This window comes from Phyllostomus hastatus, unplaced genomic scaffold (assembly GCF_019186645.2).
Source record: "Phyllostomus hastatus isolate PE091 unplaced genomic scaffold, TTU_PhHast_1.1 phas_contig_80, whole genome shotgun sequence".
NCBI lineage: Eukaryota > Metazoa > Chordata > Mammalia > Chiroptera > Phyllostomidae > Phyllostomus > Phyllostomus hastatus.
In genome coordinates this window covers 54,424,526-54,439,065 of record NW_025333960.1, presented here as the reverse complement: position 1 = coordinate 54,439,065, position 14,540 = coordinate 54,424,526, and the positions used below count along the sequence as shown (strand labels likewise).

The 14,540-nt window shown below is 46.5% G+C and overlaps 1 protein-coding gene across 3 annotated transcripts in view; it reads left to right on the top strand.

Annotated features, from left to right (window-relative positions):
* The window catches only part of NETO1 (neuropilin and tolloid like 1), a 73,398-nt gene extending 59,587 nt beyond the window's left edge, over positions 1-13,811 (top strand). The window contains exons 8-11 of one of the 3 annotated variants that reach the window (XM_045850057.1): positions 7,996-8,109; positions 9,880-10,438; positions 11,427-11,501; positions 12,740-13,811. In XM_045850057.1, coding sequence (XP_045706013.1) covers positions 7,996-8,109; positions 9,880-10,438; positions 11,427-11,487 — 734 coding nt within the window. In that variant the 3' untranslated portion in view covers positions 11,488-11,501; positions 12,740-13,811. Of the gene's footprint in view, positions 1-7,995; positions 8,110-9,879; positions 10,439-11,426; positions 11,502-12,319 lie in introns of those variants that run through there. The other 2 variants (XM_045850058.1, XM_045850059.1) reach the window with 2 other exon arrangements.
* Positions 13,812-14,540: the final 729 nt, after the last annotated feature.

Genomic DNA, 14,540 nt, shown 5'->3' with positions numbered 1-14,540 from the left:
GGGTGTCCTTTAGGAGCTGAGAATGTCCCCAGTGGACGGCCAGCAAGAAGGCAGGAACCTCAGTCCTACACCCCCAAGGGACTGAATTCTTTCAATAGCCTGGATGGGCTTGGAAGATGTCTCCGTGCTCCAGATAGGGACCCAGCCCAGGGCTCTGTGCTGCCAGCGCTCCCTTGGTTTTCACCTCCTGAGGCTCCAGAGGCAGAACTCCCCCACCCCAGGCTTCTGACGTGCATAACCGTGAGGTAAGAAATGGGCGTTGTTTTAAGCCAGTAAGTGTGCAATCATGTGTCAATCAACAGTAGAAAACTAGAACGTTCATTTCATGTGATAGACAGTCCAAATGTCCATCTATGTACGTGACAAATCAGTCACTTGGAAAAATTATTTTTAAAACATCTGCAGTGGCATGAAAATATGTGTATGAGTACACGTTTGCTATCAGCCAGTTAATTCTGCCACTTTCTCTGCGCGTGACACCTTGACTTTGAGCCTCCAATCCTTTTCCAGAGAATGGGGGCGTGTCCCGGGGCAGCCGTGAGTGTCAGATGGGTGTGTCTGTAGGAAAGTGCCCGGCCGGGAGGTGGGCTCCCGTCTGCCTGTTCACGGTGTGGCAGCACGCAGACACTTCTGTAGGGAGCGCTTTTCTGCCTTCAGGTGTGATACGGCTTTAGAACAAGAGAAAAGGACATAAAATCATGTAACCTGCCAGGGGCTCCCCGCCCGCCTTGCCTCCCTCCCTCCAGCCCTTCCTCCCTTCTGAACATTCAGTTGGTCCAAAGGGATCGTAAGATATTACCTGTCAAAAATACCTCAGACGTACAAAGTTAGTTTTTGTTGGACACTTGTCACCACCTTGATCATTTAACTCCAGTCACTGAAGGATTTTATGCATACGGGTGTGTAGATTAGGGGAATAGTTTGGATTTAAACTCAATTTTGTCAAGTATGGTTTTTTTTTTAGGCTAAAACAGTCATCTTAATTGAAATAATTTTGGCTGCTATGTGTATTTAGAATGTCTTAGGAAAGTTTGCAACGTTTTCACTGAACGTTTAAAGAAATTATTGATTGATTGATGTAAGAAAGAGGGAGAGAAAGAGAAACTGAAAGACAGATTTGTTGTTCTACTTAACTGTTCATTCATTGGTCGATTCTCATATGTGCCCTGACCAGGGATCGAACCCACAACCTTGGCCTATCAGGACAACACTCTCCCCATGAGCTACCATTTGGTACCAAGCTCCCCAGCCAGGGCTCACCGAACTTTCGAGATCAGCATTATCTTCAGTAAAGCTGGGGTCTGCCAGGGGGCCCGCGCAGAAGACTGAAGGCAGTTCATTCCCTGTAATATGTGGTGGGGTTCTTGGGCATCATTTATATTGATCTTTTGGATTTTGGCTTTTATCGCCTCTGTGCTTTATGTCTGTCACCAAAAATAGGCAGTGTGCGTTTGTTGTAGGAAGATAGAAGACAATTATTCTGAACTGTCAGTCTTTGAACTTGCAGAACTCCAAGCCCGAGGGTGGTCTATTTATGCTGGGCTCTCATCTTTATTTACTGCGAGTCCTCCTCTGGGGCGTTGGCACACTCAACACTGAAACCAAATATGGTACCTTTAGCAGAACAGTGTGTCTGCACTAACAACTGTCGAAGATATGTGTCCACCAGACGCGAAAACAAAGCAAGTTCCAATAAGAAGCAGAGTACAGACCCCAAAGAGATACATTCTCCTCCTCATTGTGAGCCCAGCCACGTCCAGTTGCACACGAGGAATAAATCGTGTAGCTGACCCAAGGCAGACATAATCATAGTATAAAATGTGTAATGATTTCTTGCACTCAAATAGTAACGGTTTAATCATGATGTGGTTCATGCCCCGTGTCGGGAAGGAAGTGGGCTCTACCTATGGAACGTCATTTTCTCACGAAGATGTTGCTCTTTTCTTAGTATGATTTTTTTTGTCATAGTATGAATACACAATTTTTAGCAGAAATATGGGGGGTATCCAATGTGAGTAGTATTAAATTGAAATTTGTGAATAGAATTTCTTATATTAAAAAGAGAGATGGAAATATATCTTACCCGATAATACTGGGTATTTTGACCGATAAGCAAGTCACATTGGAACAGAGAGTTTTAGAGGCAGGTATTGATTTTTTCAAAAAAAATATGAAGATGATAAAGGAGATGAAGAGGAGATGCACAGATCTATTTCTGGCCTCAAATCTGGCTGTCGTTTTTCAAATAAAATGTCATTTCTTCTTATTACATAGCCCAGAGGCCATTTTGAGTTTAAAGTAGAGGGCAGGGGAAATTTTTCCATTTATTTTTGGGAAGAACAAAGCAAAACATTTATTTTGGGGTTATTTCCGATGGCTGAATATGAGTTTTTCACATTTTCTATTTTGGTGATTAGAATACTACTGCTAAAAAGGATGCTTAGCAGCAAGCTATACACACTTGCAATAGTTTTAAGCTTTGCTCCCGTCTCGTCTCTTAGGTGAAGAGAGTGATGGATGCTATGGTGCCTGGAGTATCAGAAAGTTTTAATAAATCAAAGTCTTCAAAGCTGATAGGAGTCGAAGTCCAGAAATGAAGCAAGATTCGGGAACGTTCCCCAGGGCTGCTCTCCCCACGCCCCTCTGACCCCTTCCATTGTAATTCAAGATTGGGAATGAGGAATAGAAACGAGCAGGTGTAGGAGATCGAACATATGTGTGTGTGAGCCTGTGTGTGCATTCACACATACATGTGTGAGTGTATATGTGAGTGTGAGCCTGTGTGCATTTAGACATTCATACATGTGTGTATATGGGTGTGAGGCCATGTGCACTTACACATGCACAAATGCATGCAAATGTGCATGTAAGTGTGCGTCCATGTGCATTTACACTCACACGTGTGTACAGGTGATCCTATATGCATTTACAAATGCACACATGTATGCGATTGTGAGTCTTGTGTGTGCATTTACACACACGCATGTGTGAGTGTGTATATGAGTGTGTGGGCCTTGTGTGCATTATACACATGTTTGTGAGTATGTGTGAGTCTTGTGTGCATTTACACACACGTATGTGAGTGTGGATTGTATGAAAAGTTGTATACACACAGGTCAGCACAGACAAGGGTGAACTTTTTTTTTTTTTTTAGATTTTATTTATTTTTAGAGAGGGAAGGGAGAGAGAGAGAGACAGACACAGACAGACAGACATCAATGTGCGGTTGCTGGGGCCCATGGCCTGCAACCTAGGCATGTGCCCTGACTGGGAATCGAACCTGCGACACTTTGGTTTGCAGCCTGCGCTCAATCCACTGAGCTATGCCAGCCAGGGCTAAGGGTGAACTTTTCACAAATCTGAGTTGAAGAAGTTAAAAGAGAAGGTTTTAAGGAAAGCGAGAGGCAAGGAGAAAGTGTGTAGAGAGGAGATTCGGGATGGGCTGGGGGGCTGCAGGCAAAGCCCTCAGCTGGTGTTTAGATGATGCACCGATTTTTAAAGGAAAACAGGCTCAGGCGTCACTTCTACTTCCAAATTTTCCTGGTGAAGACTCTGTTCTTTGGCTTTGAGCTAATCTACCAATGACAGTTTTATTAACCACAGAGCACAGGAATTTCAACAATCAATATCTCAGAGATAAATCTGCCATTTTATTTTCATTTCGTTTTAATATTTTCTGGATAGAATTTAATAGATTGCTGGATTTAAAATGAAATGGAGAGAGGAAAATGATGAATAGAATGAGCATTAGCACCTTTAGCATTAAAATGACAATTATAAATCAAAAGCCTTTTATTGTACTTACACAATTGGAACACTTATAACCACATGACATGATGCTCAAAAGCGATGATACATCACAATTAAACCTCTAACATCATAGCATATAGGTTGTGTGATACTTTACTGAAGTTTTAAATAAAACTTCTTTGTGTTGAGTGTTGCGGCTGCCTTTCTTACTCTTGTGCTCCCTAACCTAATTCAGATATGCTCAAAATTCCTTTGGTTATCTCCTGCTAAAGTTCTTAGTTCTTAAGAATCAGGAATATAGAGATATGAACGTTGTTTATATGCATTTATGGTTTAATCATCCTGATGGAGTGAAGAGTGAACCACTATTTCCCCAAAACATGGTGCATGCTGCCACCTCGTGGTAAGAGTGGGAACATGTGAGAATTAAAAAAAAAGAAAAAAAATCCTAGAGAAAGCAATGATCATGGAAACTGCCTGTGTGTGTTACTCTGAATTTTGAGGATTGCTCTCTTTGCGTTACTGGTAGACCTGGCTGCCATTTTATTGCAGGTAAACCTTAACTTCTCGTTTCTCCCATGTAACCTTAGGAAATAAGGGGGCTGGTTCTAAAGAGGCAATAGCTTTTGACCTCTGCATCCTGAATTTCTAAGTCGAATTCGTCCTCGGCAAAATGGTAGAGCACGTGCTTTCCAGCAGCAGTGAGAGAAGAGAGACACGAGGCTGCAGTGTGGCTTCCGAGAAGATCTCGGTTGGCGTTGTGTTTGGAAACCAGGGCCATGAAGGTCCCCTCTCCCCCCGGATCACACCAGTCAGGGTGTTCAGCGCTCCGGGATACTCAGGTGTGCAGCGGGGCGGAGTTTAACTCTTCTCCGTGTTATTCATCAGTGCAAACGATCAGTGAACAGTCACAGCAAGCCTGAAAATGTGAAGCCATGCAACAGTTTTTAAAAATGCAAATTTTATTTTTTTTTTAAGATTTTATTTATTTCTTTTAGAGAGGGAAGGGAGGGAGAAAGAGAGAGAGAGAGAGAAACATCAATGTGCGGTTGCTGGGGGTCATGGCCTGCAACCCAGGCATGTGCCCTGACTGGGAATCGAACCTGCGACACTTTGGTTCGCAGCCCACACTCAATCCACTGAGCTACGCCAGCCAGGGCTTAAAAATGCAAATTTTAAAACATCATGCCTCTAGCCTCAGAGAACTTGTGAGGAAGATGGTGAGCATGTATTAAGTGTTGAACACTTTGAAAAATTACAGAGGGTTGGAGGGGAAGATGATTTTCTGTTAGACTGGAATATGTCAAAGCCGTGTTGGTGGCAGAGGTCTGACAGGCCTGGGTAGCCGAGTGCGGAAGGGCGTTCCGGGACAGACGGAGGACAGGAACCGTGTGGGCGGGGAGCCTCCACGAGGGTGCTGGCCGAGGGGCGTGGGCACCGACCTCCCGGCTGGACCAATGAGAACACGGCTTGCTTGGGGAGCCGGGACGCCTTGTTTTTTTTTTAGCACAAGATAGAAACGAGACTCTTTCATAATCCATTGCCTATCTGGATTCATAGGAGGTAAACATTCAGGCAGAAGCAGGAACATTCAGAGTCCAGTAGGTTTTCTTTCTGGTGTCTGTGAAACGAAATTGGCTTTTGTTCAAGGAGCGTAAATCGTCGCACGTTTGTGTCTCAGCCTGGGCAAGATTTGCTCGTTTGTGGTTTTACTGTTGTTTGCACAGCAGTTCGAAACAGGTTAGCAAAGGTAGGGAGGAAAGGGTGGAATGGTGCCTGGGATGGCCCCAGTGGACCGGCACACCTGCGTGGTCCCTGGGGCTAAGGAGGCGGGTCAGGATGTCCCTTGTCCACAGTCCCAGCTCACCTGCCGCCTTCCCATCTGACCACCACCACTTAGGAACCGATGCGGGACACTGGCCGTTTGTGAGACATTGTCACAACTACAGAACAGTCTGGAACGAAGTCACACTTGGAGAATCTGGAATTCAAATCTCAGTACCCTTACCAACACACGATTGTATTTCGCTCAATTGCAGAACGAAAAGTCATCTTTATGTATTCATGTTTATAAACCAACCCGTTCTGTTTAGTACCAATTATAATAATGTGTCCAACTCATTCTGGAAGGCCAATAAGTATTTATGCTCTTTTAAAGGTGTTCTTTACTTGGCGGATAACTGTACTCTCAAAGCGACCACAACGTATTAGGTAATGTGTCTTGTACATATTTTTACTAAGCGTTTCGCAGCCACCCCAGTCGATCCGATGCAGCAAACTTGGGCACATTCTGACAACACGCACCCCCCACTAAACAGACCGCGCCAGCTCTGCGGTAGTCAGTGTGGCTGACTACAGAAATTCAACTGCAGTTTCTTAGGAACAAGCAGATCTGGGCAGTGATATCCTGGGTCATGGAATTTTACATCGTAAAAGGCTAATGATCCGCTTGCTCAATAAAATGCTAAGCAGCAAACGTTTCCAGACGACTATTGAACATTCTCTACTCTTTAATCCTTTTTTCTTTTGCACAATGACGGTTACGTCTTTTTACTCTTTAACCAGGGCCCTAAAGTCCAACCAGGTAGGGAGGAAGAAGAAACTTTGTTCTTCCGGGAAGGGGCAGGGGAGAGGGCCTGGGTTCAGTTTGCTGGCCAGGTCTTTGCTTTACTCTTTGATTTTTCAAGACTTGAGTGTTTGGGTTTTATTTCTCTTTTAAGGACTCCTCTAAGGGTGCTACAATATACTAATTTGCATTATGCAAGGTATTTTCCTGAGAATTTTGATTTATGTAGTAAGTAGAAGACGGGGTGTGTGCCCCCCCCCCACCCCGTTCACCTCCCCCAGGCTTAATTGCCCTCAGCCGGGAGCCCCACTGAAATCATGAACAGTGATGAACACACCTTTTTGTGCTGTATGCACTATATACTCTGTTCCTCTCATAAAGTAAGCTAGAGAAAGGAAAACGTTAAAAAATCATGGGAAAATACATTTACAGTAGTTATTGAAAAAAGAGCATGTATATTTGGCCCCGTGCAGTTCAGAAGTCAGCGTACATTTAAACATGGCAACTTTCTAAAATATCTGCAATATGTAGTGTGAAGGTGGAAAATTCACTGTACCGTGACTCAAGTGTTTGGATAATACTGATCGTTAATACAGCTTTGCTGATTGATTGACCACTCTTAAGTTATGTGTTTGTGTCAGATAGGTGTTGTATCTCGTATTTCTAGAATGCCTAGTCTTGCAAGGGCCACAGAAACATTATTGAAAACAATGAACCCTAAGATTACATTGTACCAGGCCTGCGGGCAATCACAAAGGCCAAAACCAAAGTTAGCTTCCAAGCGCTGCCTCTACACCGGAATCCCTAATGCGGTGCTGCCCGGGCAACGGGTTCTTCTAAGAACCCCGGTGCTCTGGCAACGAAACGAATGCGTTTCTCCTAGGGTTGGTGTCAGGTCTAACGTTTTCTTTCCTACACTAAGCCCTTCACCATTCATCTTGTTTATGCAGCCCAATTTCTCACGTTCATGTGCATCTTGTTGGAGTTGCACGCTGTGACCTGGGAATCGTGGACCAGAGTTACTAGCGTGTGTGAAATCCGTGCCGTGTAGACTCATGTCACATGTATCTCCGCCTCTGCCTCTGCCTCTATCTGTATATGTTGAAAGTCGATGGGGGTAACCCACCTTTTTCTTGGGCTGATCAGGACGAGTTTTCTCCTGTTCTGAATTCGCATAAGCCCCTTTGGGTTTTTTTTTTTCAAATGCTTAAATAGTATTACAGGGTTTGGTCTAAGACCAAACTTTTTCATTAGTGTTTTTAAACATACACTTTTCAAAGTTATTTCAGTATTTCAGTGATGCCCTTTGGCTCAGTGCAGCTAAGGTCATACAGGTAGAACGTGAAACGTAATGTACGAGGTGGGCACTTCGGTTTTGCTAAAGGAGTGCACCGAGTTAGGAAAAAAACAGAAGAACTGCATGCCAGCGGACTTCATTTTCACCATGGACATTCCCCCGCCCGTTTTATCAGCTGAGCAGCTCTAGGGGGACGCCAGCTCTGCTCGCCACACGAGACATAATTCCCACCCCGGCGGCACTTCCGAGCATGGAAGGCCGGCCGTGGGTCTCGAGCTGCCGGCCAGTGGTCACGGCGACCCTTTGCTCGCGGGCGCGCGGGCGGAGCGATTTGCGCTGGGCGCCGGTCGCAGCTCCCCTGTCTCCCTCTGCTTGCTTCCAGCCCCCTGTGAGGGCAGCACCTTCTTCTGCCACAGCAACATGTGCATCAACAGCTCCCTGGTCTGCAACGGCCTCCAGAACTGTGTGTATCCTTGGGACGAGAACCACTGCAAAGGTAAAGACGAGTCCTCGACCCGGGCATGGTCCGCCTGCCCGGAGGCGGCCAGGACACCCCCGCCACTGTTACATGTCTCAGACAGCCTCGGCCCCAGAGAGCCGGGCGGCCTTCACGGTCATTACGCCGTGGGTGCTGCCGAGCCAACCAGGAAGCCGTGTTCCCTGCCCTTTTGGGGGCTGTGGCCAGGGCGTTCTCACGCACCCAGGCCCAGGGGACTCTCAGGGGCCCTCACGAGTGCCCCTTTGTTCCGATTCGGCAGGACCCGGTGTGCGAAGGGCAGGTCAGGCAGGTCACACTTCTGTGCCCCAAGTCCGGCCTCCTGTACTGAAGCGGGTAGGAGCCGGCCCCAGCCCACAGCGGCCGGGTTCGGGCGGTCAGTGAGAGAGGCGGAACCCACGTCCACTTCTGCAAGGTGGGAGGTGGCGACGACCGTTTCCTGTCGGAGGAGCCACTTTGGAGTAGATGCTTGCCCAACTGTTGTGCGAAGACTTGGGCCATTTCCAAGGCTCCAGCACCGCCCACTCTGGTCCCGCGCCGGGGCAGGGCCAGCGACCACCTGTCCTTCTGAGGAACAGGCCCTGGGCAGGGTGGTAACACCTGGGCTTCTCAGCTGGCCTCCCCAGCTGGTCCCCGGCTCCCTGCCTCTGCCCCCACCTGCCGGCGGGGGGTGAACCGGGTCCCCACCTTCTCCACCTCTGCACCTGGAGCGGAGCCCCCACGCTCCGGGTGGCCCTGCTTGGGCGGAGCATCCTCGTGCAGGTGGGGGAGCCGTGCTGGCCGTACTGGCGGCCTGGCTGTCCAGGGGAGGTGCTGTCACTCCGGCTGGGAGCTGGAGGGAGAGGGCCCTGTGCTGTCGTCCAAGCCTCCCTGAGCAGGATGGCTTTGTTCGGGGTGTCCTGGGTGCCGCGGGAGCTCAGAGCCCCGGGCTCCCGCTGACCTAGGGGAGCTGCGAGGTGTTCCGGGCGGAGCCTGCCTCCGGGTGCTGTGTGCCCTTGGGGCCAGTGCTCAGGCTCCACACGGCTGGGCTTTAAACGTCGTTTTCACCAGGTAGGGTTGTTTCACTGGGGCAGTGGCCCACGGGCGCCTTCTTGCCACCGTTCCAGAAGTGTCTGTCTTGGGGTTCAATGACCTCTCGGGGTCAGATTATTGTTAATACCTTGACTTCGGTTATCCATGTCAGACATAAACTCACAAAACTATGGATGCAGCCACGGGTCCAAGGGTTGAGTGTGGAGGTTTTCTCAACCTTTGAGAAAAAAAACAAAAAACAACAACAGTCTCAAATTAAGCAATCATTCTCAAATGTCACCCAGGAAGTCTCAGAGACCTCCTCCAAACATACATTCGCATTTAAAGCAGGGCAGCTGGGCACTGGGAGGGCTGCCCCTGAGCCTGGGACACAGGGTCCTTGTGAAGGTTTACGTTACTTTAAATACTTTTGTCATGATTATTTTTTGATTTTAGGGAGAGAGAGGGGAAGAGAGAGTGAGAGGGAAACATCGATTTGCCGTTCCACTGATTTGTGCGTCCATTGGTTGACCCTTGTATGTGCCCTGACGGGGGACTGAACCCTCGACCTCTGTGTATGGGGACCACGCTCCAACCAGCTGAGCCACCCGGCCAGGGCCCTCCAAACCCGGCCAGTCTTTAAAACCCCCACACTCAGCCTACTTCAGCGTCAGGTCTCGGTGCCCGCTCTGACTCCCGTATTAACGCGCGGTGGGTGTGTCTTGTTTTCTGTGTCCTCCCCCCTCCCCCCACCCGTAGAGAAGAGGAAAGCCAGCCTGCTGGACCAGCTGACCAACACCAGTGGGACTGTCATTGGCGTGACTTCCTGCATTGTCATCATCCTCATTATCATTTCTGTCATTGTGCAGATCAAACAGCCTCGTAAAAAGTATGTGCACAGGAAGTCAGACTTTGACCAGACAGTTTTCCAGGAGGTGTTTGAGTCCCCTCATTACGAGCTGTGCACTCTCAGAGGGGCAGGGGCCACGGCAGACTTTGCCGACGTGGCCGACGACTTCGACAACTACCACAAACTGCGGAGGTCCTCATCCAAGTGCGTCTACGACCACCACTGTGGATCCCAGCTGTCCAGCGCCAAAGGCAGCCGCAGCAACCTCAGCACAAGAGACGCGTCTGTCCTGGCCGAGCTGCCCGCCCCGCCCGCCAAGCCCCTGGCCCCGCCCGCCAGCCGCAGGAACATCCTGGTCATGAAACACAGCTACCCCACGGACGCCGCGGACGCGTGCGACATCGACGAGATCGAGGAGGTGCCCACCACGAGCCACCGGCTGGCGCGCCACGAGAACGCCGTGCAGCGGTCAGTATCATAGGTTCTCGGTGACAGCTACGACCCCGAGGACCGAAAGGCTGCCAGAGTGTTGAGTGGGCTGGTTGTCTTCGTTTCTCTGTTTCTCTTTTGATTAATGATTTACACCCGTGTCTCCACTTGTTCCTCGTTTTTTTTTTAATTTTGCTTTCCACTGACAGCCATATGCCCCCAAACCCCACATCTGTTCATGAGTATATGTGTGAGAACATACAGACCAAAGATACGTTACTTATGTCTACACATATATGACACTCACTGCTACAGTCATTGGGTTGTGATGTATCCTGCACACTTACATTGCTCATTTGCCTCCGCGTGGTCACCAATGTCGCCCCGATTGATATTTATATTTTTTAGTATATGAAATGATATTTGGAAATCATTGCCTTACCAAGATGGGGAACCCATCTTGTTGAATAATTTTAATGCAGAAATAGCGTATTTTGCAATACAATGTATTATATTTTGGGTATGAAAAGGAAAACACTCTTTCCTACACATTACATAATACTTATATTACAAATTGTATAGGATAGCATGGTATGCTAAAATCCTCCAATATAGATATGTAAATGTAGCTAAGATTAGTAGAAACATTTCATTTTCCTTTTACTATAAAGACAGTATGATCTGTGTTGTATCATTAGCCCTAAAATTAATAAAGCTTTGGGGGAAAGAAAATCTAAATTTAGGGAAAAAATTATTTTAAATCCCCAAATCCCATCTACATATGTTTTGTTTTGCATGTTTACCGGTGTTTGGTTTGATTTATAAATGTACATACTTCCCCAATCCACCATGCATTTTCAAAACCTTAACTATTTTAGTTGGTTTAATACTTTTGCATGCTGATGGCCAAGACCTACTCCCATAGTTGTACGAAATTTCGGGAATGCCTTTAAGTAGATATTGGTGTGCATATGTATTTTTCCGTGCAAACAGTACTTTGTTGAATGAAATAGACATCACGTTCCAGGTTCTGCCTCATTGGGTCTCTAAGCAAACATGAATCTGAATACAACACAACTAGGGTCTAGAGAGAAAGCGCAAGGTAAGCGGATGCCCTTGGCCCCTTCTCCCACTTCGTGTACTCTGTTGTCATGTTGTGTTTTGTCGCAGCTGTTCCGTAGTGTCTCAGGGAATGGGCTCCTTGTTCATTGTTTCTCTCATAGAAACAGAATGGGTTCAATGCTGATGGAAGGATGGTTCTTAGTACATGTATCCCTAAAACGAATATCAGTATGCTCACCATCAAGCATTGGGCTGCAATGCTATGGAAAGGGTGTTCGATTAAGATCAGTGTTACATGTTCTGGGGTTATGATGCAAAAATTCATGACCTCCTCTGAGAAATGCCAGAAGAAACCCAAGGTTTTCATAATTAAAGATTTGAGTATTGCCTCGATTATCACCAAAATCAATCTATAAAACTGATAACAATTTTATCCATTTAATTTGGCTATATTTGATTCCAAACTTGTACACTAAGAACTTCGTGGTACTTACACGATTTGTGCACTTGTGTTTTTGCATGAATATATAGCTTATTTCATCAAAATTCAATGCAGCATGTTATGTTGAATGCTTGATGATGTAAAGCGTTTCGTCAGTATCAGCTGTCTCTGTGTGCATCTGATTGGTCGTTGAGGATCGCGGTGCTTTGCTTTTGGCACTTCATGGTCTACATCCATATTAGACTAATTTGCCTCCGATGGAATTGACAGCTAATCTCTTAAGAACTCTTCAGAACTCTCAGCTATTTTTGAATTTGGTGAATACCTTTCCACGCTCTAGATTGCCTTGATAAGTTGGTGTATTTGTGTGCGTTTTTCACTGGGAGAAAATTGTTTTAACTGTGTTTTATTTTCAGAGAAGAACTGTTTATACAAACATGGGGACTGTGCAAAGGAAATTCTGTCTGTAGTGAATTGTGAAAAGTGGACGTATTTCTAAATCCATTCCACTGCCTTTATCCAAACTTAAGAATTCCAGACATTTGTTATTCCTTCAGCAAGACGCCCCCGCGCTGCACAGTGACGTGTCCATTTCGTAATTGGGTTGCTGGCCACCAAGTGCTCCTTAGTATTTAAACATGTTTGAGATGCACCGGAAACTTGAAGAAGCAGCTAGCTCCCGACTCAGACCTCCCCAGCTCTCTCTTTCCTCTCCCTTCCGCTTCGTTTCCGTGTCGCTGCGCGTCTCTGTGCGATGACTGTGCCTTGTGTGACTTGTGAACGAACCCGCCTGGGGTCGAGCTCTGTGTTACCTGTGCGTTGTTTCCATTGTGTAGACGGCCGGGGCGCAGTGCGTTCCTGCGGGACTTGGAGCACGCTCCCGGGAAACGTGGAAACGTGGAAACACAGACCGTGGCCACGCCCGCCGGAGGCCTTGCGGACTGACCGGAACGTCTGTTGTGTTACGGTTCGATGCAGCCAAAAGTCACGAGTACAGTTACTAGATGGCAATAAGAAAAATCTCATGCTTTGGTCTTTTTTTTTCTGTACCCCCAAATTCCTTTTTTAAAAAAAAATATCAAAGGAAAATACCCAGTTTCAGAAATCGGTTTTGAAACCGGGCATTCTACCATTCGCACCCTTCGGTAACGATGTGTTTTGATGAAGCACCTAGCAATACGACGGAACCGGCAGTTACAGAAAACACCCTGCATGTCAGCTCTGGATATTGCGGTTGGAAAGACACGCTCTCTCTCCCGGGCACATTGTAAAAAGCATGCATTCTCCAGTACTGCTGTCTCTTCCATTTCTTTGTGCCATCTGCTTGCTACCTGTCACTTTTTTATATACAGAAGATATATAAAAATGTATAATAATTTCCTACCTGGAGTTAAGAGAAATGTTTTCTTTTATCAGAATGATGAAAAACGGACGTACCCACTTTCTATCGACTCCCCCCACGCCGTAGGCTGCCGGGGGCCCGTCCCCGCGGTGGCTTGCGCCCCCTGTGTTCTACGGGCGCGGGTTCCTTTTAGAAGAGGGAAGTCTTTTTTAAATGCTTTAAAAAACGTCAGGCCATTTTATGACCCAAATTATACCATTCTGAGTTGTTTTTATACTAAGGCACACATATGATGGGATGTGTTTAAATGTAAATAAAATAAAATCATATCATACACGCAGTTGCTGTTGCGTCATATGCATGCTCGGTCAGGTTTGAATTAGTGACTGGGCGCTTTCGCAATATGGAACGTGCATCCTCAGAAAGTCAGTTCTAACAGCCAGAATTACTCTAAATCTGCCTACAAACATGTCTCAAACCCCCGAGTCCTACAGAATTCTGTCCCGCGGACAGCGAAGCAGACAGTTTGTCACAGGCCAGACCCGGCACCTCCAGCAGACCGCACCCACCAGACGAGTCCTCTGCATGTGTCCCTGTTAGGAATTCAATTTTTTATATGTCACAAAGGCAAATAGATGGAAAAGAAAAGAAAACGTTAGTGACAGAAAAGTTTAAAAATTATCCTGACAACTCTGAATAGTCCATATTGAAAAAGTATGGATCTCCAGAAATAGTCACTCTTATGGATTTCATAAGCTGGTAAATTTAAAAAAAAATTCAATGTAATAATAAAGATATTTTTCATTTTGCTACATATTTTTATGCACGTTGCTTATGTTAAAATTTAGACTTTTTCGTTGACTTGAGTGATTTATTTATTATCAAGACTACTTTTATGCCCTTCAGTTCAAAGTATATGCCTGCAGAGATTATTTTTTGAAGTGATTAGCCATATTTTGTATTGCTTTATTTAGAAATTTTCGTAGGGCCCTTTACACTTGGAACAAAAAATCCCAGGAAAGCATGATACACATGCCAAGACCCTTGACAACAGTGAAAAGGCAGGAAAATGCATTAGGTGGACCCTCACCCTCACACTCACCCGTCCGGGAGCGGCCCCAGGCCCTCTGGGTCTTCCCAAATGCACCGGCTTCTTCTGCTCTGCTGGTTCGACACTGGAAGGATGTTTCCGCCAGAAAGCCACCATCGGAGACCTGACACAGACAAGCGAACACCCAGCTACACTGCCTGGAATGGTAAAAACGGGTTGCTTGCATGTATTGAATACACAACAA